Genomic DNA, 26935 nt, shown 5'->3' on the forward strand with positions numbered 1-26935 from the left:
GGATAGCATTGAAAATGTAAACGAGGAAAATACCTAATTAAAAAAAAAAGAAAGAAAATGTAGATGAAGGTTAACTCTAAATATAGTACTTCTTAGATAGCTCTTAGCCTCTTGGTGTAGCCCCAAAATAAATTGTTGTCTCCCTGGCCAGGAAGTATAACACCAGAACATACAGGAACAACTGAAACAGGAATAGAAACACAGCTTCACCCTAGACGTCTTAAGTTCCACACAGAGATGTCCAACCTTTTGACATCATGACACAATGTTGTCACCTAAGAAATTCACACTGGAGACCCACAGAAGTATCAAAAACATTGCAAAAAAAAATGTATTATTTTAAGGATGCTTGCAACTTTAGATTGGACTGTCTCGGTTGAATGTAGCCCTTAGATTGCTGCTTGGTCAGCCCTATGAGTCTTTTTTCTTACATGTCTTATATTTTCTGATTTAAAAACATATAGAATGTGAATTTCACTAGACAAAACTAGTCCAGAGAACAACCCCAGCTAGGATAACAGAGCTAACTAAATATCCTTCTTCCATTTGTGGTATTTTTCTGACCACTCTAAGATAGCTTCTAAGGTGACAGTCTTACTGTACTGTGATTGTGAAGGTGAAAAGAATCTTTCACAATAGCTTAGCTCAAAACTTTGGTATTTATGAGTACTATCTTAGTGCCAACAAAATTGGGATCTATATGTCTGGCACATATAATTGTTTCTAAAGACGTAAATCTGTTACAAGTACATATATTTTAAAGCAACAGAACTCTGTGAGTTTTGCGTTGTAAAGAACAAAGATCCCAATAATTACTTTGTTTACTATTTCCCTCTTTTTTTGAACCTGCCTTTTAAATTCAATATTATTCTTTTGGATTAAAAAAAAACCTTATGAATAAAATGTCAAAGTTTGAAGTGAGGTCTGTCCCTGAATTTGTTGCCTGCCCACCTGTGGATCCCATTCCCTAAATGGACCACCTTGTCTGGGGGAGAGGATGCCCCTAGTCTTGTAGTGACTTGATGTGCTGGGGGTGGGGGGAGGGAGAAGTAGTGGAAGGGATGATGCCTAGAGGGGGCTCCCTCTTCTCAAAGGAGAAGTGGAGGGGGAAGGATCCATTCGAGGGGATACTGGGAGGGGGGGCTCATATTGGTATGTGAAGTAATAAATAAATAAATGTAATGATTTTTTTAAAAAATCAAAGTTATCTGTAACATTAACTATCTGTAATATTTAAATTATTTAAAATAGTATTCTGAGCTTTATAGTAGAAAGTACCTCAGGATAGGTTCTAGCGCCATTAAGGGTAGGAAAATGGAGGTCTGAGATGCAGTATCGTAGGTAAAAGCAGTAACACTAAGACCCAAGCATAGATGCAGTTACTATAAGTCTAGAAGTTCCTGTTTTTGTCTTCTACTCAAGCGACTTAGAAAGAGGTCTGATTTTTTTTTCCCTGTGATAGTTGGCCAAAGTGTGATTGTTGTTTGAATTTTTTACTTTGAAGACTTCAATATATTGGAAAGAAAGTCCATCAAACTGACAAAAAATGCAAAATAGACCCCACCTTTTGTTTTCCTGCATCTGTAACAACCCTCAAAGCTAATTTTTTCACAGCTGGAATGGCAGCAAATAGCATCCCACCATCATCAATATGTAAGGGACTGTGTGTGCTGTGCTATCCTATTACACTCTATTTCACGTGAACAGGTATCACGCTCTTTGCATGGTAGCCCCTACCTGCACACCCAGCAGAACTCAGGCTCTGTTTATCATATGTCAAACTTCCAAGCAAACTGTGAAGCTCTGGGTCTGTTCAAGTGGACAATAGGCCAGGCTCTTCAGCTTTGGTCTTCTCTGCTCCAGTCCATGGCTCTCAGTTTTCCCATCTTGTTCCTATCAAAGTTACTAACCAAGAAAATCATTTATAATAGTATATAACTTCTCATGCTTAAAAAAAGGCACATCATCTATTAATAATTACTTTAAGAGTTCAGAACCTGAGACAAACCAGCAGACAGTGGTTGGGAGTGCTGAACAAACCAAGCATTCCTCAATGAGAGATCCTGTCTCCAACAGAATGTGAGGACCAAGGTTTCCCTCTGTCCTCCACGTGTGCGTTATAGAGGCACACAGCTGCATGTGCACAGGAGTAGATTACAAATCATCATATTACATTTAAGGTTTGAGGGTAAAAGAGTCCTAGGTCGTGGCCCTGGGAAAACAAAACTGAAAGCCATAGGGAGGTTTGCTTTTCTAACTATAGAAGAGGACGCCCCAGCCCCGTCTTTTTCTCATAGAACTTTCTGCTGGAGGAGTCTATTTAAAGTAAGCTATGTTTTGGCGTCTAACCCCAGTGTTAAGAGTTGAGTATAAGCTCTCTGCTCAGCATCTGTTATTAGTGTCTATGTTTAGCCCCGGCAACTTTAAACACACGTTGAGCCCACTATCATCTCAGAAGCATACGCCTTCTGGAGAAGTCAGAGACAGTATTTTCTTTGCTTCAGGAGAAAATAAAATGCAGTTCATTGGGTCATAAAGGAGATGCTGGAGTATTTTGATAGATGGTCATTAATTTTCCAATGATTCCTTCCTTGTCCAGGAAAATGATACCTATTTTCTGGTTTCTATTTATGGAGCTGTCTATTGCAACTATATTTGGCTAACTACTATATGAGGAATGTGTAGAAAGTTCCAGATTCCAGGATTTTGAGTTTGCCTCACCCATGAGGTTGGGAAAGAGACACCCACTGCTCTTTGGAAAATCCCAAACTTGATTTCACGGAGGCATGTCACCCACAGGTGGCAAGTCAGATGGCGGATTATGTTCAAGGCTGATAGCAGATAGCAAATGTAGAGAGCCTTGTAGGTCACCAAAATAAGAAACATACAGTGATGTGTGGCGGTCAGGTCTAGTGTCTGCAGCTATGTTATCTTTGAGGGAAGACGGAAGTATAGTTAACAGGTGCTGTGTTCCAAATACTTTTTGAGATGAGGGGAAGGAGTTCTCAGAGTAGGAGCACGTGGTGATGACCATTCTTCAAGAACAAGACTCTGAGAGTGGGGGCATGGTCTAACATAGCCTGCCTGGAGTGATTCAGAGTCCCACTAAAGTCTGTCATCAGCTCAGCTGAAATGCCAGGCTTCACCTGGGACTCTTGGGTCAAGCTGTCCTAGCTGTGAGGACATAGAGGACATCACAGAGCCTGGTACACTCCAGCCTTGACTGCGTCCTTCCTGAAGGATTTTTAAATGCTAGAAATAGATTTGCGTATGTAGGATCCACAGAAGTAAAATCTGGGCTGTTCTTCATCTGTCTAACTCTAGAGAAATAATTCTGGTCTCCTCCCACTTCTTAGAAAGATATATCTCTCCATATACTGGTATGTCAACTTAGTGTATCTTATCTATAAAATTTAATATTACTATAATTTTATCATCACTGCACTAGGATAATTTTTATTTAGTCTACTTTAGGCTGAATACATTTTTAAACCTTATGCTAGAATTTAAAAAGTGTATTACATAGAAGCATTTATATTGCTTTTATTTTTTAAATTCTGTAATGTGTCGTCATAACAACTTGATTATTCTTTTCTTATTCTACATGTATTATTTTTATGATTTCTTGGTAGAACTAGGAAAACAGTCCGTTTTTTTTTTTCATTGCTTACACAGATCTGAACACACTATAGGTATCTGTGAGTGATCTCAAATATTAGCACCATATATATACATATATATATATATATATATATATATATATATATATATATATATATATGAGCAGAAGTGACATTTTATGTTTGAAGATCTTCATGCTTGGTAGCAACATCGGTGTGAGACTCAGGAAGTAGGAAAACATATTCTTTGAGCTTTAGAAGGCTCTGCAGGTCATAAACAAACACAATGAATGCGCAGAGAAAGCAACTGGGTAGAATGTTATTCAGGATTCAGTGCCTCGCTCTACCATAGCGTGCCCTGTAATTTTAGACACCACTGTTGTTACAGTGTATTAGTTATTCAGTGCTGTATGAAAATGACTCCAAGTAGGTGATCTTAAACTACAACATATATATATATATATATATATATATATATATATATATATATATTATAGTTTCTTTGATTTGGAAACTTGATAGCGACTTATTTGAGCAGTCTAATTCATGAGCCTAAAGTTAAGACTTGGGCAGGTGTCAGAGTCATCTAAAGGCTGACAGGAGCTCACTTGAAAGTAGTTTGTTTGCTTGCTGACTGGCTGGGTAGATGCTAGCTGGTAGTGGAAGATCTGTCTTCCATGGCGTTATGGGAGGGTCCTCAGAACATGAGTTCATCTTCTCCCGAGATGAAAGACAATGTATACAAAGTACAGAGGCTGCAGCATCTTTTATCGCCATAAATCATGTGTCTGCCATGTCTGCTTTCTGTGGGCCATAAACATCAGCCACAATGTAACATGGAAGGGGTCTACACAGGAACAGGAGCAGTAAGTATCTATTTACCTGTTAAGGTAAACAGAAAGCTTTAACCTGTTTGATGTTAATGTTCATTGACTTGAACTTAACAATACAACAGCAGCAGGTTTCTTCAGATTAGTGGCTTAAGAAACAAGCAATGGTGGGTCAATTCCCTGACTGTTACCATCACAAAAACTATGTGAGCAAGGCTTTGTAATTCTCAATTTAAAGATTAAATTGGTAATTTTATCAGCTTCCTGATTTATTTCTGCTGCTGCAAAACAAACGCTACAAATATGGCAGACTGAGTTTCGCGTCGAGGGTCCAGGCATTGCTTAACAGTCTTGTGCTCACATCACCAAGTAGTGTTCAGGACGCCACAGGGCTTCATTACTGAGGTCTGAGTACCACGGCCTGTAGCCAAGCTCATTCAGGTTCTGGGAAGAAGTTACTCTCTGAAGTTGGAGACTTGAGGGTGCTGGGTTCCTACCAGCTTTGGGTAAGCTCCCAGCGGGTCCCATAGCCTATCAGCTTCCAGACATCAGCCACAGCTCTTTGCCATGTGAGATTGTCACCGGAGCTAAAACCATCAAGCTGGCCAGGAATATCTCTTGATTTTCATGGCTCTGAGAATTTTACACAGATTTTGTAGTGTGATTTTGGCAGCCGTATCTGTCACTTGTCACCATGTACTATCTGTTCAGTGAAGCAAGTCACACATGTTAGTCACAGTTAAAGGGATGTATAGTGTTTCATGAAAACATGAAAAGACATCTCCACTTAGTAGCAATTATTTTTAACTTGATGTATCAATGAACATGTATATAGAATAAGAGGGAACAAAACAAAATTCATTCTTTCTATCTAGAATAGGGAATGTTTACATTCAAATAACAAACATGAAAATCAGAAACTGGATACCAATCATTTCAACTAAACTGCTTAAGGGGTAAAGTCAAGGTACAGTGACTAGCATTTACATATATTGGACAGTGACCAGAAGTAAACAGGAAAGGGAAAGGGTGTGTGTGTGTGTGCGTGTGTGTGTCTGTCTGTCTGTGTGTATATGTGTCTGTGTGTGTGTCTGTGTGTGTGTATGTGTGTGTGTCTGTGTGTATGTGTGTCTGTGTGTGTATGTATGTGTGTCTGTGTGTGTATGTGTGTCTGTGTGTGTCTATATGTGTGTCTGTATATGTCTGTGTGTATCTGTATGTGTGTCTGTGTGTGTGTCTGTCTGTGTGTGTGTGTGTGTTCCTGCTGCTTGAAAGAAGTATGGGAATTGTAACAGGTGTGGAGCTGAGCACAGTCCTTTCCCCATTTTTCCCTCTTGTTTCCTCTCCTGTAGGAAGAAATCAAGAACTGTGTGGGGCTGCTTCAGAGAACAGCTTCCTTCCCTGTATTGTGGTGGAACTGGGGTGTTGGGGGCTGGAGGTGGGCCATGGGGATGGGGTGTTAAGTCAAAGTTGGTTCATCCTTTAGTAAGTCCTAAGTGGGTGTCCAGGCATGTTTATCAGTATCCCAAGTTTGTTACTACTCGTCACCATAGGTGTTCATGTGTGTATGGAGGTGATATGTGTCCCTATGGAAACCAGAGTTCAATATCAAGTGTCTTTTTCAATGGCTTCCAACCTTAGTTTGTGAGACTGGGTCTATCTGTACCCAGATTGCTCATTTCAGCAATACCATCTAGCTATTGATTGCCAGGGAGCTCCACTGCTCTCTCTCTTCCCAGGGCTGGGATTAGAGTCATGTGTCACCAAGCTCAAGTATTTAACTGAGTACTGGGAACCACAACCCTGATCCTTTTGCTTTGCCACAAGCACTTCATTGACTGAGCCTGTCTGAAGCCCTACTTCTCTGTTTCCAGGACAACTTATTGAAATATAATTCACACAACACACAATTAACCCCTTTAGATTGTGTAATGTGATAGGCTTTAGTGCATAAGGGTTGGGCATCCACCATGGTTTCTAGTCTTAGAACATTTTCTCCATCACCCCTAAGACATTCTAGTTCTCTGTAGTTCTTTCATCCTCCTGCTACATCGACATCGCTACTTTGTATCTCTGTGGCTTTGCCTTCTCTGGACATTTCACATTAAGGGGGCCACCTACTGTGTCCCACACTCCTAATTATTTCACTGAGGAAAAAATCAGTCAACCTTCTCTAATTTATCAAATTTATAACAATATTTTTTCCTCTTCTGTTTTCCTTATCTGGCTGTCACAAATACTTTCAGATATACATGTTAGCTCATTGTACTCCATGGTGTTTTTTGTCAACTTGACACAAGCTGGGGCCATCAGAGAGGAGGGAGCCTCAACTGAGAACATGCATCCATAGATCTGGTTGTAAGGCATTTTCTTAATTAGTGATCAGTGAGGGAAGCCTAGCTTGTTGTAAGTGGTGCTGACCCTGGGCTGGTAGTCCTGGCCTCCTTACATGAGCAGGCTGAGCAAGCCACCAGGAACAAGCCAGTAACCAACACCCCTCCATGGCCTCTGCATCTGCTCCTGTCTCCAGGTTCCTACCCTGATTAAATTCCTGCCCTCTCTGCTTTTGATGATGAACTGTGAGTGAAATAAACCCTTTCCTCCCCAAGTTGCTGTTTGTTGGTCACAGTGTTTCCTCAGAGCCACAGTAAGCATAACTGAGACAGAGACACTCATACTGAACACGGTGATGTGTTACAGATTCCTGAACTTCTTGACAACAATTGACTTCCCAGAGCAGTGAAGGCAGAATTGTGGCTTGAACTTCCATTGTTGCTAAAAGGAATAAGGTTACAATGTGTTCAACCACACAGTTGCTGCCATTGTTGTCTCTATCCTCTAATTAAACAATAAGGGAAAGTGCGCACGAGTTAATTGTGCTTTGGATTGTGTCTTGGAAGCATCATCTTTTTCTGCTGCTAAACTATCGTCAAAACACATTCACGTGTGTACTGGGGGAGCCGGTAATTCGAGGCAATCTTTTCAATACAACGTTTAATGCTGACTTGTCAAAATAAGAAAGGTATGAGTCTAGTTGTATACTTTATTTTGTTTAACATGAATTTTAAAATGAATGTTGGCAATAGTAAATAGCATAAGCTGTTCCTGTAGTGTTTACAAAGTGTGAACCTCGTGGCTGGTTCAGTGGGGAACAGCATTTGCTCGGCAAGGGTGGTGACCCACGTTCGATTCCTGGATTCCCCATAAAGGCAGAGGGAGAGTGCCAAGCCCACACACTAATCCTCTGCCCCCCTTAAGTGCACCACGGCATGCGTGCCCCGCCACGTTCCACATACATTATGTAAACACATGCATGGACCCAAATAATGCTGCTGCTGCTGCTGCTGCTGATGATGATGATGATGATGATGATGATGATGATGATGATGACAAAAAAGATGGTAAACTTTAGGAACATCAGTGGTACATCATTATAGAAAAGCCTTCATATACAACATTAAGCACAAAGAGCTGAGTATTAAATTTTCCTGTAATGGGATTTATGCTGGAAAAGCTTCACGGTGGAATTCTTAGTAGGCACTTCACACTGTAAATACCTTGCCTCCGCAGAATTTATGTGTATCGTTCCTTCCCCTCATAAAACTGCCCTTCAGAGACTGAGTCTTCATGGTTTTATCTTGGAATGGTAAATTCAATGCAGCATTAAATTGGTCCTTTGTTTGTGGTCTAACTTAGGGGGACTTTTCTCTGTACTTACTGTCTTCAGATACAAAATGACATCAGTATCCATGGAATAAATACATTGTAGAGGTTGAATATATATGCTGTGTGTAAAGCACATAAGACATGGGAAGTGCATACTGATTGTCACCCTCTGGTTCAGCCTAGGGACCATGTGGGACAGCAGAGGTAGCACATGACTTAGGCAGAATCTTGCTTATGTTCCCTCACATTTGGTGACTGTGTAATGATGAAAATTCTGTTTACTACTTTACTCTTCTTTGTATATAAAATGATGTTTTAAAATTAGAAATGTTGCTCTTTTTTTGGTATTTGAGACAGGGTTTCTCTGTGTAGCCTTGACTGTCCTGGAACTCACTCTGTAGACCAGGCTGGCCTCAAACTCAGAAATCTGCCTGCCTCTGCCTCCCGAGTGCTGGGATTAAAGGTATGCACCACCACTGCCTGGCGAAATGTTACTTTTTAAAAACAATGACATTTAATCCAAAAACTGGATTACAAATAAGGGTTTAGGAAATTGCTTCTCTCTCTCTCTCTCTCTCTCTCTCTCTCTCTCTCTCTCTCTCTCTCTCTCTGTGTGTGTGTGTGTGTGTGTGTGTGTNTGTGTGTGTGTGTGTGTGTGTGTGTGTGTGTGTGTATGTGTGTGTGTGTGTGTCTGTGTGTCTGTGTCTGTCTGTGTCTGTCTGTGTCTGTGTGTGTGTCTGTGTGTGTGTCTGTGAGATCCTCAGTGGCCATCCACCTTATATGGGTTGGGTTGGCTTTGTTGTTTGGGACAGGACTGCACACTGGCCTGGAGATGAGCAATTTGCCTCACCCCGCTGGCTAGGCCTGTCTCTCTCACCCAGCACTGGGCTTATAAATGTGCACCACAATACCTCCATGCTGTGGCTTTTGTACATGAGTGGGTGCACATTCCACCAACTTACTATGTCCCTAGACTCAGGACATACACACTTTCTGTTACTAAATTCATTATAAAACACAGTGAAATAAGTTTTGTTATATTCTGGCTTTGATGGCAGCCTTCTTCCTCTTCCACTGCAGGGTTTTCCAGGTGACTTTGGAGACAGAGGCCCTGCTGGTCTAGATGGCAGTCCTGTGAGTATTCAGGGATGGTCCATCCTTATACTCCAACATCACATGTCTCCATAGCAACTGCACGTGGCATCCTTATGAGCATGTTTACTAACACTATAGCTGGACAGTTTCCACACCTCTGGGCGCACTCTAGTTTGTTATTTTTCAGTATGAGAGATAACCCAAAGTTGTTTGGATAAACCTCCATCATGACAGACGGTCATTAACATTAAGTACTTTAACCATGTTTAAGTGACTTGGGTAAACATGACCACAGCATTGACCTTCATATGTGGAGGTCTCTTGGTTGCATTACATCAGAAAAGAGTGGGGGTGAAGGGCTGGGTCAGCACTATGTAAGAATTCCTCCACTTTCTCTCCTTCTGCAGAGCCTGACACCCTCTCTCCAGTCTATGCCACACACCTATTATTTCTATCAGCTTTTTAAGTGATTAGACCCAACGCAAATATTCATGTAAATTGTGATTACTCCCTGCATTTATTTATATGTGAGTCAATATCACAAAGAATGTAAACATATTTTCTTCTCAATATTTTTAAAATTCTATTTCCAAATTAGCATTAGTTAGGTAACTTGGTAGGCTCAGCTGAGCTTTTGCTTGAGTCTAAGTCATGGGGTTTAAGAGAAAAGAAGAACTGAATCAGCTTATTAAATGTTTGAGTAATGTTTTGAGTAGAACATTTACCAACTTTTTCTTGCCTCTGATTTTTTGGAAGGACAGGGGGGCTTCTAACTTAAGTGTAATGAAGTAAGCATCATTTAGATTTTAAAATGTCTACAATGTGTAGTTATGAACCTCGCATGACTCTGTTATTTAATTGCTTGCCAATTTTATATCCCTGGAACCTATTAAAACTGGACTCAGAATATTTAAAACATGCACTAAAAAATATGTTCTATATTTAAAATACATAATAATTCTTACTGAATATAATTTAAGCTTTTAAGTACAAAAGCAAACTGTATATTTTAGAATGATTTATAGTTGTTTTTCAGTATTCACATCTGTGTTTCAAAATATAAATCAAAGAGAGGGGAGAGGCCATTCCTGTCCCTGACTCCTGTAAATTTGGTGATACATAACATTATGTTTTTTATAATAATGAAAGCAGGTGTTATTCATATTCTTTACATAAAAATAAAGATAGAGGTTTTTAAAAATGTACTTCTAAAGATATGATGGGTTTTAGCTATCTGAAAATACTCTCCTACGCTCTGTATACAGCCTGCCTGTCATTTCAGACAGTATACAGACCAGGCTGGTCTGTAATATTGATAATGCAAACAGTAATCAAGTAACTGATTGCATTTTCGTCTTTTATTAAGTACTTAGAAGACAAATTATGTATCTTAACCTAGGGATAGCTCTAATATCTCGAAGCAGTTTTAAAAGAATAAAAGTAATTTGTGCTTTTCAGTGGAAGATAATTTTGACAAATTGTGTCCCTGGAATATGTGACATCATTTCGGAAAACCCCTCCGCAGTGTGGGATCATGATGAATGTGTTTTTCCATTTATTTCCTAACAGGGGCTTGTAGGTGGCACCGGACCTCCCGGGTTTCCTGGTGTTACAGTGAGTATCACTACACACCACTCTCATGAAATAGTTTACTGCACAGTTTAAATTATCAGCTGTGCTTTAGAAACTTAGCCAAATGAGTTTCCTGTCGTTGCTGGGTATCAACCCAGTTTAAGCATATTTTTCAAACAGAAATGAAAAACAGACTAGTAGTAGTATGAGTCATAAAGGTCATTGCTGCCTTTGGATTAAGCTAAAATGGCTCTCTATTATAGCTTAGTGTATGTGTGCATGGATACACTTATCAATGTCTTGTTTAAAGGAATTAGAGGGACTTCGTTTCTTCAACAATGTAGCATAGAAGAGTCACTTGCTCTTCTTGTTCGTGAGAATCGTCTCTATTTCCCAGTTGGGGAGCATCAGAGGCTGCTATTTTCCTGGCCTGCGTTTGTTCCCCGTGCTGTTGGCTGCCATACTTACTTTCTTCATGACTCTAGTGATATGTTCATCTGTGAGTATGCCAAGCACAGCTGAACATCCAGAACTCAGTCCATTCTACAATGGATTCACATGAACTTCTGTGAATTGACTGGTAGCTTCTTCGTCTAATGTCATGAACGTGTGCTTTTGGTCTCTTTCTTTGACTCAAAGCTGCCTATAGCTTTGTGGGTTCTCCTTTGCCCTAGCCTCAGCTACAGTCCTATGCATCTTCAGTCTGTTTTACCTTCTCCTAGAGGGGAGTAAGGTGGATAGGGATAGCGCAGGACCTTCGGCATACCTAGATGATCTGAAACGCTCACAGTCACCATGGGTTGCTTGCCTGTAGTTTCTCAGGACAAGAGTTTGCTACACAGTTTCTAGTATGTCAATCTAATAGTGCTTTTGTATTTACTACTCAATTTTTATGTTAAACTGTCCTATTTTACTGAGTTCTTAATAATATTTTTTCTAATATCTCCTGATCCCAAAGTTCTTTCTTTTAGAGTCACAAGGAAGTAAATTAAGATATCACACATTCCACTCAAAATGCCAGATTAAGTATTTTGAGACAAATTAAACTAAGACAAATCTTAAAAATGTTATACTGTCTATGAAAAATAACACAGAGAAAGACTTTTTTGTTCATAAAAATGTCTCTCTGTCATTAGAGGGATTATTTCTGAACAATTCCAAAACACAGAAATTTATTATAGTTTTGAGCCTACCATAATCCTTAAAGCTAGGAGTTTTGAATAAACTAGCCTCTGTAGTCTCATGAATGACTGTATCCTACTGACAAGAGTTTGAAATTGCAAGCCGTGATATATTTATTGCCCTTAAATATTTATTAAACTGGAAAGTATTACCATTTGCTGCTCACAGTTCCATATATTCCAGGATTAAACACATTGGGAATAATTTATCTCCTCCACAAACTTTAAGACTCTTCCAAAAGTACCAGCATCGTGTTTTCCTTTCTGAAATTTGTATCATATAAATGTAGATGATTGCCTCTGAGGTAGAGAAATGTTGGGAACTAAAACTCTAGAAACTGTTGTATAAAGGAAAAGTATATTTTAAAGTTAGTTCCTTCAGAGTCCATTCCACACTTTATCTCCAAACAGTTACAGCACATTTGTTACGCTGAGTCTAGGGAGGGGCGGAGAACGGCGCATGGCGCATGCACCTGCTCTCAGCTCATGTACCGATTAAGAGGCCAGGAGGACTTCTGCTAAGGGCACTTGGTATGTCTCTATGTCTTCAAAGACGCGGAACATGTCGTGAAGGAGAGGATGAACATGGAACATGGTCAGAGGAAAAGAATCCTAGCTGAGTGTAGGACGGGAGAAAGGGAAGAGATGGGGACACAGGGAGTGAGGATCGGGAAGTATGGCGGACACCTTAAAGAGAGCGCCTGGGATGGTAACTCGGTGATTTGAATTCTAAGTAACCTGAGTGACATTTTCAGAATCTCAGAAACAGAACTCTTGGTTGTTGTTTTGCTTTCTGAGGCATAGTTTTCTTGTATGAGAGCCCTGGATGCAAACAAGCTCCCTGTGAAATCGAGACTGACCCCGAACCCATGGGCGTTACTGGCCTCAGCCCCTGCTCCCAGCTCTGAGCGTTTGATCTTTGATGCTTTTGAGCCGTCATCTCACTGTGTTGCTAAGGTGTGACCTTGAGTCCTCTCCCCTCACCCATCAGAGTAGCCAGAGGTGTCGGCATGTGCCAAACATGGCCACAAACAAAATTTTAATATCCTTACCGTTTGAACACTGTAGAGAGAGGGTTGAACCAAAGTGGTCACCAGGATGGAGAGTGACAGAGAAGCCAGGACAGAGTTCATGAGAGAAAGAAGAAAACTGGAGTCTCCGCAACAGAAACTAGACCTGATCTCTGGACCATCAAGAGATTTCCATTCTTGTTCAAATTCTTCCTTCAAGAAGAACATCATTTTTATTGACCTGTGTTTTCTACAGGGACATTTGGAAGGGGACTTTATAAGTCCCTCCCTCATAGGAAGTGAGAGTTTTAGTTTTGCTTTTGAGAAATTAGAGCATCTTGTTGAGAACTTTAATAACAGAGACCATATCTTTTTTCATCTTTGGTTCTTTTCATGTATCAGTAGTGTCTGGTGCAGGTAGTACTCACCAAGTAGTGAATAGCGAATGAATGATAAGCCCAGAAAGTAGAGCTCTTGGCGCCTACTCAGTATACCCATGGGCACCTGGTAAACATTCGTGTTCTGCACATTATAAACCATAAACCAAGTCCCAGCAATGCTGGCACTTAGCAACATCTCAGTAAGTATTAGCTTTGGGTGGGAAAGATGGCTCGCGTGTTGAACGTGTGTGGTGCTGTTGTAGAGAGGATCCCAAGTTCCCAACATCCATGCCAGACAACTCACATCACCCTCAACCCCAGCTCTAAGAAACCTGGCGCCCTCTTCTGGCCTTGAAGGCACCTGCACTCAGGTGCACATACTGACACCCACATAGGTACACACACACACACATAATAAAAGTTGTGTTTTAATTTTTTTGCGCTAAATAATGAACAAAATAGAAAGCTTGTTTGATGTGTTTGACTATTTGTGGGTAGCTTGACAATAAAATATTTCTACCCATCTGGAAAGATTCTGCAAAATGCAAGTCAAAGACAGGAGTTAGATTACATAGCCTGGAGCACAGTGAGAAGGGCAGGCTGCTGACAGTTTAAGAATTGAGTATTGTTTTAAAAGGAAAGAAAAGTTGCTGGAAACAGGCAAAATGCTTTCAGTTCATTTATATTCCAACTGTGCCATGCCATGCCCTCTTTCTGACCCTAACCTGAGCCTAATGATATCATTTTTTGCCACTCCTCAGGGAAGTGTTGGTCCTGCAGGACTGACTGGACCTCCAGGAGCTCCTGGCCCAATGGTATGGCTCTCTTTGCTTATTGATATTTCTCTTTAATTTCTCTGCAATGTCACAAAGTATCACATTTTGTACTTCTAGGGCCTTTCAGGAAGTAGAGGACCATCTGGAATCAAAGGTGATAAGGTGATTTCAATATTAACATTTCACAGAGATAATTTCTCACCCTGGTTGGTTCTTTTGTTCATGTCAACAGAAATTATTGTTGTTAAATATTTTTGTTTTGTTTATAGGGCCTAATTTGTATTATATTGGTTTTTTTAAATGTAGGATAAATAAAAAGTTTTTCTTCTATAATAAATACTTCCTGTGCATCACCATGCTTTAATCTATTGTCTTTCTGTGAATCTGTGCTTCCTAGGGTGAGCAAGGTGTGGCAGGGGAGCCAGGAGAACCCGGGTATCCTGGAGACAAGGTAACTCTCATTCCACTCATTTGATAAAAATGAATAAACTAAAAGCATTGGCTCAAAAAATTATGATTTCAATTGTGTATTTTATAAGGATATGGCATCAGTGTAATTTTTAATTCTAGAATACATGCTAATATTTTAATACTATACAAGTAGAAATTTTTCTTTAATATAACATTTCCCTCTAATTTCTCCTTCCAGGGCAACATTGGATCACCAGGACCACCAGGGATACGAGGAAAGTCAGGACCTTCAGTAGGTTTGAACCTTCACTTTGTTTTATTTTGCGACAAACACATGCATTCCCAGGTTGAGTCTTGGTGCTTAGTGGTGTTAACAGGATACCTGTGTGCGTGGCATGGGGTGGGTGTCTCCTAGCCTTACATTTTCTCTCTTCAGTCTTAGAGGACAGTCAGCCCTCAGGTTCTCAGCACAACTGTTATAGGCTGATTCCTACCCTAGGCCAAAGAGAAAGCCTTAAAGAAAACAAAGAAAGCAAAGAAAACAAAGAGGTCAGAAATAGACCTCTGGGTGGTGAAAATGATGGCTGTCCTACCCAAGCCTTATTCTTTATGAAGTGCCAGGTCTTGTCCTAAGGATGACATATCTGATTTATTAGTCCCAGCAATCTTGTGAAGTTACCACTACACTATTCTTTTGTTTGCATTTTATAAAGATATGGAGGCAGAGAGTTAATGAACTTGTGTGAGGTCCCATGGTCAGTCAGTGGATGCCTGAGAACAGTTAGGTAAGAGGTCTGTCACAGCCCAGACCCAGACGTGGCACCCTGCCTTTTTAGGGCTTAGTATTGTAAGGTTATTTTAACATGTTAATAATGTTTATAGCTATAAAAGGTGGCTATTGATAGAAACATGAGTGTACAAATTTCAAACACAGTTAAACCTCGAAAGGATGTTGTCCTGAGCACTTCATGGAGCTCTCTCTGATTCTGCCTCCTTCTCTCAGGAAGCAGGGCTACCTTTCATAACCTCACACAATCTGTCTATCATTTTGTAAATATTTCTCAGGAATTACTTATTCCAGAGAACACTTTCTGGGATTTATCTGATGGCATGCCAGTGGGTAACCTATTTTTATATTGCATTAGTCTAATTAACTATGTGCCCCAGGCTCCTGCCCCGAAGCTGAATGAACTCTACAGAACTCTACAGTCCAGTCCGTATTAAGGCGAGAGAATCAATCAGGAAGACAGCAGATTAAAGGAGCCTAAACTAAGTAATGGGGGCTTTTACATATCTGATGTGATTGGGAAAGAAGCCTTTTTTTCTTTCTTTTTCATAATTTGAAGGATTTTAAAAATAATTTGAGAGTCATAAGAAGTGATACAACACAGTTACCTGATTAGAAGCTGATAAACTCAATATTACTCTCATGTGCTCCACACTCAGGACTGAAGTCAAATGCCACGCCCACATAAGGCTAAGCATTGTTAAGTCCAGTACTCTCTGAATCAGTTGATATCATAGCATGCTTATTGTGGGAGAAACGAGTAACAAGTCTAAGAATAAAGGCACAGGCTTAAGTCCCAGGTCTGACGTTTGACCTCCTATGACCTTGGGTATCTATAACCTTGCAACTTGCATACCACCCAGCCTGCCTACATCATGTATAAGATGAAGGTCAGATTATAACATGCTTGGTCCTTGTGGATTCTTCTCTAGTTCGTGTGACCATTGCACTAGTAGTGCCGTGTGTTGCACTCTTTCTGTAGTCTAAGCTAAGAGAAGCCCATCCTACCTTTGACGTACTGACTAAATGTTTGAAAAAGAAATCACAAGAAATGCAAATAAAGTTTATTTATGGTGAGGGATGGAAATGGTCTAAGCGAGTTTTACTGACTCGCCATCCGCCTTTCTGTACTGTAACAAAATAACCTAATGTCAATGGGGATTCCGTTAGCAGGGAGTTTTAGCAAACCTTTGAAAAACACATGCTTCGAGCTCAAGAAAGCTTAGACTCAGGATTGATTTCAATGAGAACTACAGGGGTGGCTCTGTAAGTGTTGGCCATGTGAGCATAAGGACCTGCCTTCAAGCTCAACAGTGGTGCTTGTCTGTTTGTGATCCTAGTGCTGAGGGAATGGAGAAAGGGTGACCTTATGTGGGGCTTGGGTGGCACCTAGTCTACCCTATGCAGCAAGACCAGGCCCTAGTGAGGGGCCTTGTCTCAAAAGATAAGGTGGAAAGTGCCTAGTAATGGCACCCAAGATTGACAACACACACACACACATACATAGGCATGCAGTCTTTCATACATATGTGCACCCATATGGACACACACACATACAATAAATTGATGAAAGAACCTTTCCTTTGGTATCTAAACTCATTTGTATCTTACTAATACCAAGATATTTGGCCTCAAAATTTTCTCCAGTAAGGGTAGAAGTCCTACTTTTTGAACATTTTTTACACAAAATCAGTTGACTTAACAAGAGACAAACTGCATCAGTTGGTTAAGCAAGTGTGTGCCTGCCTGAAAGTTTTGTCTGCTACCGTGGAAGAAATGACTCTCGGGATGTCTTCCTAAGTCCTAGCTCGGGTTTTCTGTCATCTTAGATTTTACTGGCTGCTTTTAGTGCATCCAAGTGGATCTGAGTTATAACATGAAAAAATATTTTCCAGATGTAGGAACGGCCTGAGGTGGAAGGTGTGTGCATTCTGGGACAGGGAAGGTTTTGTTCAGTAAGTTCAGAACTCAGGGAAGGTTACGACTCAGGGAAGGTCAGGAACTCTTTTCTCCCAAAGCTATAGAAAACAAAGACAATATGTTCTTAGCGCTTGTGTGTGTGTGTGTGTGTGTGTGTGTGTGTGTGTGTGTGTGTTGGCTACCTTACCATTCCTATACTAGAAGTTTCCTCATTTATAGAAACTCACTTAGCACAGAAGCATTCTATAAACTACTTGAAAAATTCTTCACAAAAATGTTTTATAAAGGAAAACGGACATCCCTAGAAAGCTGACAACTTAAGTTGTGTAAAAACTATAATTATGGCAAAAAAATGAATTAAATTGCTCCATTTTTTTTTTTTAATTTGCTTGTCAGTCAAATCAAAGGCCTTAGGATATGCTATTTTTTTCTTTGGGTGCTTCTAGTTACATCCTAATTGATTTTTGCCACTAGAGGGCCCCAGTGAAACCCACCCCATCACTCTTTAAGAAAGGTGCTTGTTTATTTAGATTTAAGACTGCCTTATACACTGATTCAGGTAGACTACACATTTGTTTCTGCCATTTGACCCTTAATTACCCTTTGCCCAAACCGCCTACATGCTGGTGTGGTAGCTGTTCTGAGCTCTCTCATGTCAGATAGCTTCACACTGAGCCTTCTCAGCCAGTCAATATGAGTAACTGGTTGTTGGGAAATAGGGCCCTTTGTGCATGGTGTGTCCTGCAATTTGATGCCATCTTAGGCCTATTCTAATCAGATTCAAAGCTCATGTGGAAGCTTACAGGAAAATTAGGAAATGCAGTAATTTTCTTACTGAAAGCAAGAGGGCCTTTGTATTGTTCTCCCCTGGTCTGTGCTGTCATCTCTTGGGAGCATCTATAACTTCTCAGACTCGTGCCCCTATCATATTCTGTCTGTTTTACAACTTCGCTATGAGTAAAGGAATTTTCAAAATATTGAAACCAAACCCTCAACATTTAATCCCAGAATCAAAGTGATCTGGGAATTGCAGGCAAAGCTCACAGAAGGGCTGGGGCAGAAAATGGACAGTTCCTCGCTGTCGCATTGGTTAAAGCTTCTGATCCTTCTATGTGCCCTGGCTCTGCACCATCCACACATTGTCTCATTTAATCTCCGCAAAAACTGCAAGGGTGTTAGCATTCATTATCATTGTCCTTCTGATCTTTCTGATGAGCTAAGGGAGATTTAGAGACACCTAGCAGCAAGGATTGCAGTCCTGGCGAGTCATAATTACTCCACCAAGCTGCTCATCATAGCCAGGAGGAGAGAAAAATTTCAGAAGTGTCCTGGGACTCTAATGAAAAAAAACAAAAACAAATCCTCTTCTAACGCTCCTTGCTGCTGTTTTATCAGCCAGCCCGACTCTGGAGAAGCACACACACATATGTATACTTATGTACACACACACATGCATACACACACATATACATACACATACCTGGAAATACATACATGCATGCTCATATAAACACATATGCACACATGCATACACTCACACATGTGCACACATACACGTGCACATGTATACATACATGAACAGTTTCACACCTGCACTTTTCTATCTAACAGAAATAAATATATATTGCACCATAAACATTAAAAATAAGTCTCACAGTGATGATGTAATGGAAAGTGGGTGAAGCCCGAAGCCAGGAAAGGTTGCTGATGCTCTCAAGGGCTGACACTGTAGATCCAGGGGGGACTCTGAAGACCTTTACAGATTAAGTCTCTGGAAAACCATTATAACCTTGTTTGACATAATATAGTAAAAGTTGCTCAGCTGCAAAATGTTAGTTCCTGCTTCCAGTTCTATTTATTAAGTTAATATTTATATTTTGATTTTTTTTCCTCCCCTTTTAGGGACAACCAGGTGACCCAGGACCACAGGGACCATCTGGCCCTCCAGGACCAGAGGTAAATCATTGATAAAAGATGAAAATTTGAAACAAGACATGATGAAAATTCAATTTAATTTACAAAATGTGTGGGGTTTGTGGGAAGCTTGAGAAAGAGGCTCTCTGAAGCTCGTCTATGGAAAGCAGTTTAGACCACATTTACTGCATCGGAGAGCCCAAGGAAACAGGAAATTGAGTATGACTTGACGTTCCTGGGGCCAGAACAGTTTCAAGCTTTGAATCCTTTTCATAATAACAATGGGAATTGAATCTAAGTTTATGTTTCATATGTCCTTAGCCAGAAGAGACACTTATATAATGTTCTCCAGGTTCCTGAGTTGTGACTGTGACCCTTACAGAGGGTCAGGTGTAGTTCATCTACTGGTATATCACATATTTTAGGATTTGGGAACATTTTGTATTCCAGAGTTTATATTAGATATGCAAACTCTGGACTATCCACATTTTAATTTTGATGAAATCACAGCCTATTTGTCTGTTCTGCATAGCAGTGGCCAGTGACACATCGTTAAAAATTGTAAACAAAATTGGATCCATAAACTCCACTGAATTAGCACTATGAAATGCTTCCAATGCTTGTTAAATGCATATATCATTTGGACTTCTTGCTCTAGAATAAGTGTAATTAAGCTTCTGGCAGACATCAAGTTTGTTTGTGTACACCTTAAAATATCGAGTTTGGCTTCAGGCTTGGTAAAGAGCCTCTCTCTTTCTTGAAAGCTTTCTTAGAGCAGAAGCTTCATCAGGGAAATATTTGAAGGCTCTTGAACCATATCATGGATTCCAGATGTTATGTGAGATACGGCTTCTGCATGTCACCCTAGCTTCAGAAAAACACCCCAAGTCTAAACAAGAGCAACGGATGCAGAAACCATGCTGAGAATATAAGCTGACTTCTGAATAACTAAGACAAAGAACTCACAGCTTCCCAGTGTCAGAGCCCTAGGCAGGCTGCAGGATAGGACAGTACAATGGGTTCACCCTCTGCATAGACTACTGGCCTTATTCCACAGCTACTCTTCAAGGATCGATGTTATTCTTTTTTGCTAATTTAAAACACATTCACTATAGATAGATCAAAGACCAAATGTGACGTGACAACCTTGTTTTGCTGATAAGGAAGTGGTGGGGTATAGACGCACATGGGTCTGGCGAGCAATTAGAACTCGATATTAATAAAAGTTTATCTCTTTATATGAATCTATCCTCTTCTATTTCAATCAAGTTTAATGGGAACTGTACTGGACTAGGATTTGCCTGACTTCTTTCATTGAGGATGCAGCATCTAATTTAAATGTAATTATTTTAAAAGAGTATTATCTTTAGTCCAATTGCAAATTCTTGTAGCTGGAGTTCTGAGTGGTAACTGCATTGGGGCAGGCTATTCTGTCTCATGTATCACTATGGTTTAATCATTTTCTATTATGTAAAGCAAGGCTATGGTTACACAAATCACATCCTTCCTTCCTATCTTACCATCCAAATATGGTCATTTTTCCTGTTTCCTTCAAGATTTTGTCATTTTTCCATCAATAGTTAGAATACCTTCATTATCTTTAATTCCAAATTGTTTATAATGGGTCCTAACCTTTAACTACCCTGTTCCTCTTCATCTTCAAATTTTTCCATAGTCCCATAGGTGATATCTGTAGTCTCTCAAGAATTAGTACAAGATTGTTTGAGGCAACTTAACAAATACGTCTTCTACCCCATAAACACACGTTATGTGCGTGGCTGGGTGTGAGCACTGTCTTGCGGCAGGTGTTCTGGCCCACTGGCTCTTACAATATTTTGCCCCATCTTTTGCCATGTTTCCTGAGCCTTTGGTACATGGGTTGTGCTGTAAATGTATCAGTTGGTCATGGGTACCCACCAGTCAGTTGCTCTTTGCACTGTGACCAGTTATGGACTTCTGTGGTGGTCTCATCTGCTGGAAAAGGAGCTGCTTTAGTGAGCAGTGAGAGTTACAGCTGCCTGTGAATACAAAAGCAAGCATGTAGAGCGCAGTTTGGAATTATACCCCTCTTCTCAACTTTACACTTTTAATGTAACCGGAGATTGAAGAATTTAAAGAGTGTTTAATATCAACTCAAAACTAAAGTGATTTTATTTCCAAAATAGATGCATTTCCTCTGGTAAATGCTTTTGGGTGTCAAGTTCATGATTATCCTGTACTTTAAGCAAAGATTTCTAAGCAGGAAAATGGAATCCTGGGGCTTGAGATTTTTAGATGGTCTTAGTTCTTCTTGAGTTTAATTTGTTTAGCAAATTATATCTTATATCTTGGGTATTCTAAGTTTGTGGGCTAATATCCACTTATCAGTGAGTACATATTGTGTGAGTTCTTTTGTGATTGGATTACCTCACTCAGGATGATGCCCTCCAGGTCCATCCATTTGCCTAGGAATTTCATAAATTCATTCTTTTTTAATAGCTGAGTAGTACTCCATTGTGTAAATGTACCACATTTTCTGTTTCCATTCCTCTGTTGAGGGACATCTGGGTTCTTTCCAGCTTCTGGCTATTATAAATAGGGCTGCTATGAACATAGTGGAGCATGTGTCCTTCTTACCAGTTGGAACATCTTCTGGATATACGCCCAGGAGAGGTATTGCTGGATCCTCCGGTGGTACTATGTTCAATTTTCTGAGGAACTGCCAGACTGATTTCCAGAGTAGTTGTACAAGCTTGCAGCGGTGGAGATAGAAACCCTAGGAAAGAAATCTGGAACCATAGATGCGATCATCAGCAACAGAATACAAGAGATGGAAGAGAGAATCTCAGGTGCAGAAGATTCCATAGAGAACATCAGCACAACAATCAAAGAAAATGCAAAATGCAAAAATATCCTAACTCAAAACATCCAGGAAATCCAGGACACAATGAAAAGACCAAACCTACGGATAATAGGAGTAGATGAGAATGAAGATTTTCAACTCAAAGGGCCAGCAAACATCTTCAACAAAATTATAGAAGAAAACTTCCTAAACCTAAAGAAAGAGATGCCCATGAACATACAAGAAGCCTACAGAACTCCAAATAGACTGGACCAGAAAAGAAATTCCTCCCGACACATAATAATCAGAACAACAAATGCACTAAATAAAGATAGAATATTAAAAGCAGTAAGGGAAAAGGGTCAAGTCACATATAAAGGCAGGCCTATCAGAATTACACCAAACTTTTCACCAGAGACTATGAAAGCCAGAAGATCCTGGACAGATGTTATACAGACACTAAGAGACACAAATGCCAGCCCAGGCTACTATACCCAGCCAAACTCTCAATTACCATAGATGGAGAAACCAAAGTACTCCATGACAAAACCAAATTCACACTATCTTTCCACAAATCAAGCCCTTCAAAGGATAATAACAGAAAAAAACCAATACAAGGACAGAAACCACGCCCTAGAAAAAGCAAGAAAGTAATCCTTCAACAAACCTAAAAGCTGCTTGTGGACGTTGTACATCGTGGTGCGGAGCCTAGTGCGCACCACGATGTACAACGTCCACAAGCAGATGCATTCTATCAGATCACCATGGACTAAGGCTGATCTTCAATAACAACATAAATAATAGAAAGCCAACATTCACGTGGAAACTGAACAACACTCTTCTCAATGATANCTTGGTCAAGGAAGTAATAAAGAAAGAAATTAAAGACTTTTTAGAGTTTAATGAAAATGAAGCCACAACATACCCAAACTTATGGGACACAATGAAAGCATTTCTAAGAGGAAAACTCATAGCTCTGAGTGCCTTCAAAAAGAAACTAGAGAGAGCACACACTAGCAGCTTGACAACACACCTAAAAGCTCTAGAAAAAAAAGGAAGCAAATTCACCCAAGAGGAGTAAACGCCGGAAATAATCAAACTCAGGGGCAAAATCAACCAAGTGGAAACAAGAAGAACTATTCAAAGAATCAACCAAACGAGGAGCTGGTTCTTTGAGAAAATCAACAAGATAGATAAACCCTTAGCCAGACTCACTAGAGGGCACAGGGACAGCATCCTAATTAACAAAATCAGGAATGAAAAGGGAGACATAACAACAGATCCTGAAGAAATCCAAAACACCATCAGATCCTACTACAAAAGGCTATACTCAACAAAACTGGAAAACCTGGATGAAATTGACAAATTTCTAGACAGATACCAGGTACCAAAGTTAAATCAGGATCAGGATAATGATCTAAACAGTCCTATATCCCCTAAAGAAATAGAAGCAGTCATTAATAGTCTCCCAACCAAAGGAAAAAAAAAAGTCAGGACCAGATGGGCTTAGTGCAGAGTTCTAACAGACCTTCAAAGAAGAAGATCTAATTCCAGTTCTTTTGTTAATATTTTGAGAGACAGAGAGAGAGAGAGAGAGAGAGAGAGAGAGAGAGAGAGAGAGAGAGAGAGAGAGAGAGAGAGAGAGAGAGAGAGAGATGGGGTGTGGTGGGGGGCATATGCATGCAATGGCTGATGAGGCCAGAAGAGGGCGTTGAAACTCTTGTCATGGGAGTTAAAGAGGGCTGTGTGCTCCCCACCAGGGTACAGGGAACCCAACTCAAGTGCTCTGGAAGAGCATTGGTGTTCTTAATTCCTGCTCGCCTCTCCAGCTCCTGGTGAATGCTTCTAGAGGGTCACTTCAGGATGTTGTTCATCAGAGAATGGGGAGAAAGCCCTGAAGCAGAGAGATGATTTAAGACCCGTTAGACACTTGCTGATGTCCCTAAGGGGTCTGAACTAGTGAACGTACTTGTTTAGTCGAGTGTTTACTTAAGTTTTGTCACTAAGTCCTGCGAAACATAGGACTGTGACTTTCTGTTCAACCTTACCTGTACATTAACATCACATAAAGAACATGAGGGGGAAAAATCTAGATGCTTAGGGCAGGTCCCCACAGTGCTGAGTGGGTTCACTTAAGGGTATCCCGTGGATAGTTACCAGTAACAACAACCACATTTTATACAGCGTACATACACAATGGAATTTTATTAAGCCATAAAATGAAATCATGACATTTGTGGGAAAATGGAAAGTATTATCTTAACTGAACTATCCCAGACCCAGAGAGACAAGCAATAGCAATAGCAAGGTTTCTCTCATAAGCAAATTCTAGATCTTTATTTTCATATTCGAGGGTATGTAAGAGGATAGGGTAAGGAAGTGGAGACAAGACAATAAGAAGGAAGAGAGAAGGTTTAAGTGGAGGCTAAGGTGGAAGGAGAGAGTTGAAAGAGAGTTATAAAGTAGATGTAACAGTAGAACAGAATGGAGGGAGGGAGGGAGGGAGAGAGGGGGAGGGAGGGAAGGAGGGCTGAGGGCAGTGTGGACACATAGGCACAAAGCTAGTGTGGACAGAAACCCTTCAGTGCAGCTCATGCCCCCAAGTGCTCCCTCAAAGAGTAAAAACTGTAATGACAATGAACACATTTTATCTTTCCATTCTTTACCACTCAAGGACCTTCATTTGGACAGGATGGAACTGTTGCCAAACTAGGAAGGCATTGGGCTTGGGGGAAAGTCAGAGCGTTCCCCAGGTCTCTGCCTGGAAATTGTCTGGCCTGTGGTCCAGCAACCTTGTTAAATTATTAGTATCACTCATTGCAGCAGAGCATGGCACAGAAAGAAAAGAAAAAGCATTCTGCAATGTTTATAATACAAAGTAACAACAGAAAGCCACTCGTAAGTTCTGCTGTGAAAACCTTCCAGTTGCCATTTAGTCCAGGAGGAGCAGGAGCAGGCAAGGAGAGAAGCCTAGCCCTGGGAGGGCCTGGGTGAATTTGACCTAAAGGCAGGAAGCTGTGGTAGCTAAGTCTGTGGAGGATCCCAAGCTAGGACCGAGAGGAAAATGCACACATTGACTAGACACCTTCATATTGGTTTTTATTTGTTTATTTTTAAGATTGTATTTTTTATTTACTGTGTGTGCATGCAGGAGATGGGAAGTGCCCTCGGATGCCAGTAGAAAGGGTCAGATTCCCTGGAGCTGGAGTGACAGATGGTTGTGGCTCTGTGGCTTGGATGCTGGACTCAAACTCTTGTCTTCTAGGCTTTTAACCCTCCTCAAGTGCTCTTGACCTCTGAGCCATCTCCCCAGTTGCTCCCTAAGTTTTATTATTTTAAAACTCCTTTTAGAACATTTTTTGTAACCTTCATACCTGTATACATTCCCTCCCTCCAACTCTTCCCTCACTCCCACCAAACATATTTCCTGTCTGCCTCCCAATTTCATAACCTGCTCCTATCTCTCTCTCTCTCTCTCTCTCTCTCTGTGTGTGTGTGTGTGTGTGTGTGTGTGTGTGTGTGTGCGTATCTCTTTGTCTCTCTCTGTCTCATTCCTCCTCCTCCCCATTCCTCCTCTTCCTTCTTCCCCTCCTCTCAGTTTTAGCCCGCTAGGTCCAACTAGCCCATATGCCCATGTGTGTGGGGTCATTCCCTAGGGCATGGGAAACCTAACACTGGACACCTTCCCTGCAAGAAAAGTGACTCTGTCCTTTAGCAGCCATCACCTGCCAAGGGCCTCTCAGCTGGGGTGGAAGTGAAAAAAACCCTCCTCCCTCAATGCTGAAACTTTCAACCACCTTGACCTTGTGCAGAACACAGCTACTATGAGCTCATGTGTGTAGCAGCCATGGCATGGCAGAGGCCAGCCATTCACAGCTCTACCCCATACAGCTATAGCACAGAGTAGCAGGGAGAACAGGGCTGATTTGAGAAAGTGCAGTGAGCTCTCCTGTTCTAGCACTGTTACCCACAGACAGCTTCTGTGCTCACTAACAGCACAAGCTCTGTGTCAATGTTTCAATGGCTAAAAGTTCTCTTAGCTTCCCATTTTCAATATTTCTCCATGTATCCGTGAATAATTTTTCCCATGTAAAGTTTAGTATCCATCTTATCTAGCTTCATTAAAAATACCATCTTTGTTTTTATTGGCTAGAGTCTGTGCTGATAGATTAAGGGAGTGTTGATATGATCACACTAGTGAGTCATCTTCTCGAGAACAATGCCTGTCTTTCTTTCATTTGCCCAAATCTCCTTTTCTACTTTTTTTTTTTGAGAAATATTACTTACAATTTTCCCACATGATAGTTTTGCATAGTTCTTTGTAAATCTGTTTTATTTATTTTTTTATTTATTTATTTGGTTTTTCAAGACAGAGTTTCTCTGTGTAGTCCTGGCTGTCCTGGAACTCTGTGGATCTGGCTGGCCTCGAACTCTAAGATCTTAGAGTAGATCCACAGGCTCTCTCTTCCAAGTGCTGGAATTAAAGGTGTGCACCAACACCACACCTGGCTCCAGCGTTATATTTTTTGTTGCAATTCTTGGTGGAGTTTCTCTACCTTTATGTTTGCTAGTGGGTTTTGCCTGTGCACATAAACATCATTGATTTCTCAGTGTTATTCTCAAGTTTGAGACTATAGTATTTTCTGAGTTAGCTTTATCACATTTTCCTAGAGCTTTGCAGCTGTACCCTCGTGTGACTTCCACACTGACATTATTTGAGTTCTTCCCCCCCCCCCGTGCTTCATATGTCTCGGACTTAATGCTCATGGTGAATCACACCGTGATGAAGCTAATGCAGTCTCAGAGTTGGTGGATCATGGTGAATCACACCGTGATGAAGCTAATACAGTATCAGAGTTGATGAATCATGGTGAATCACACCGTGATGAAGCTAATACAGTCTCAGAGTTGGTGAATCATGGTGAATCACACCGTGATGAAGCTAATACAGT

The 26935-nt window shown here is 40.6% G+C and overlaps 1 protein-coding gene across 2 annotated transcripts in view; it reads left to right on the forward strand.

Moving 5' to 3' along the window:
• Positions 1-26935, forward strand: part of Col24a1 (collagen type XXIV alpha 1 chain) — a 265128-nt gene that overhangs the window by 52634 nt on the left and 185559 nt on the right. The window contains exons 13-19 of one of the 2 annotated variants that reach the window (XM_021158013.2): positions 9197-9250; positions 10781-10825; positions 14116-14169; positions 14248-14292; positions 14528-14581; positions 14780-14833; positions 19151-19204. In XM_021158013.2, coding sequence (XP_021013672.1) covers positions 9197-9250; positions 10781-10825; positions 14116-14169; positions 14248-14292; positions 14528-14581; positions 14780-14833; positions 19151-19204 — 360 coding nt within the window. The remainder of the gene's footprint in view (positions 1-9196; positions 9251-10780; positions 10826-14115; positions 14170-14247; positions 14293-14527; positions 14582-14779; positions 14834-19150; positions 19205-26935) is intronic. The other variant, XM_021158014.2, reaches the window with a different exon arrangement.

Source organism: Mus caroli, chromosome 3, assembly GCF_900094665.2.
Source record: "Mus caroli chromosome 3, CAROLI_EIJ_v1.1, whole genome shotgun sequence".
NCBI classification, from domain to species: Eukaryota; Metazoa; Chordata; class Mammalia; order Rodentia; family Muridae; genus Mus; species Mus caroli.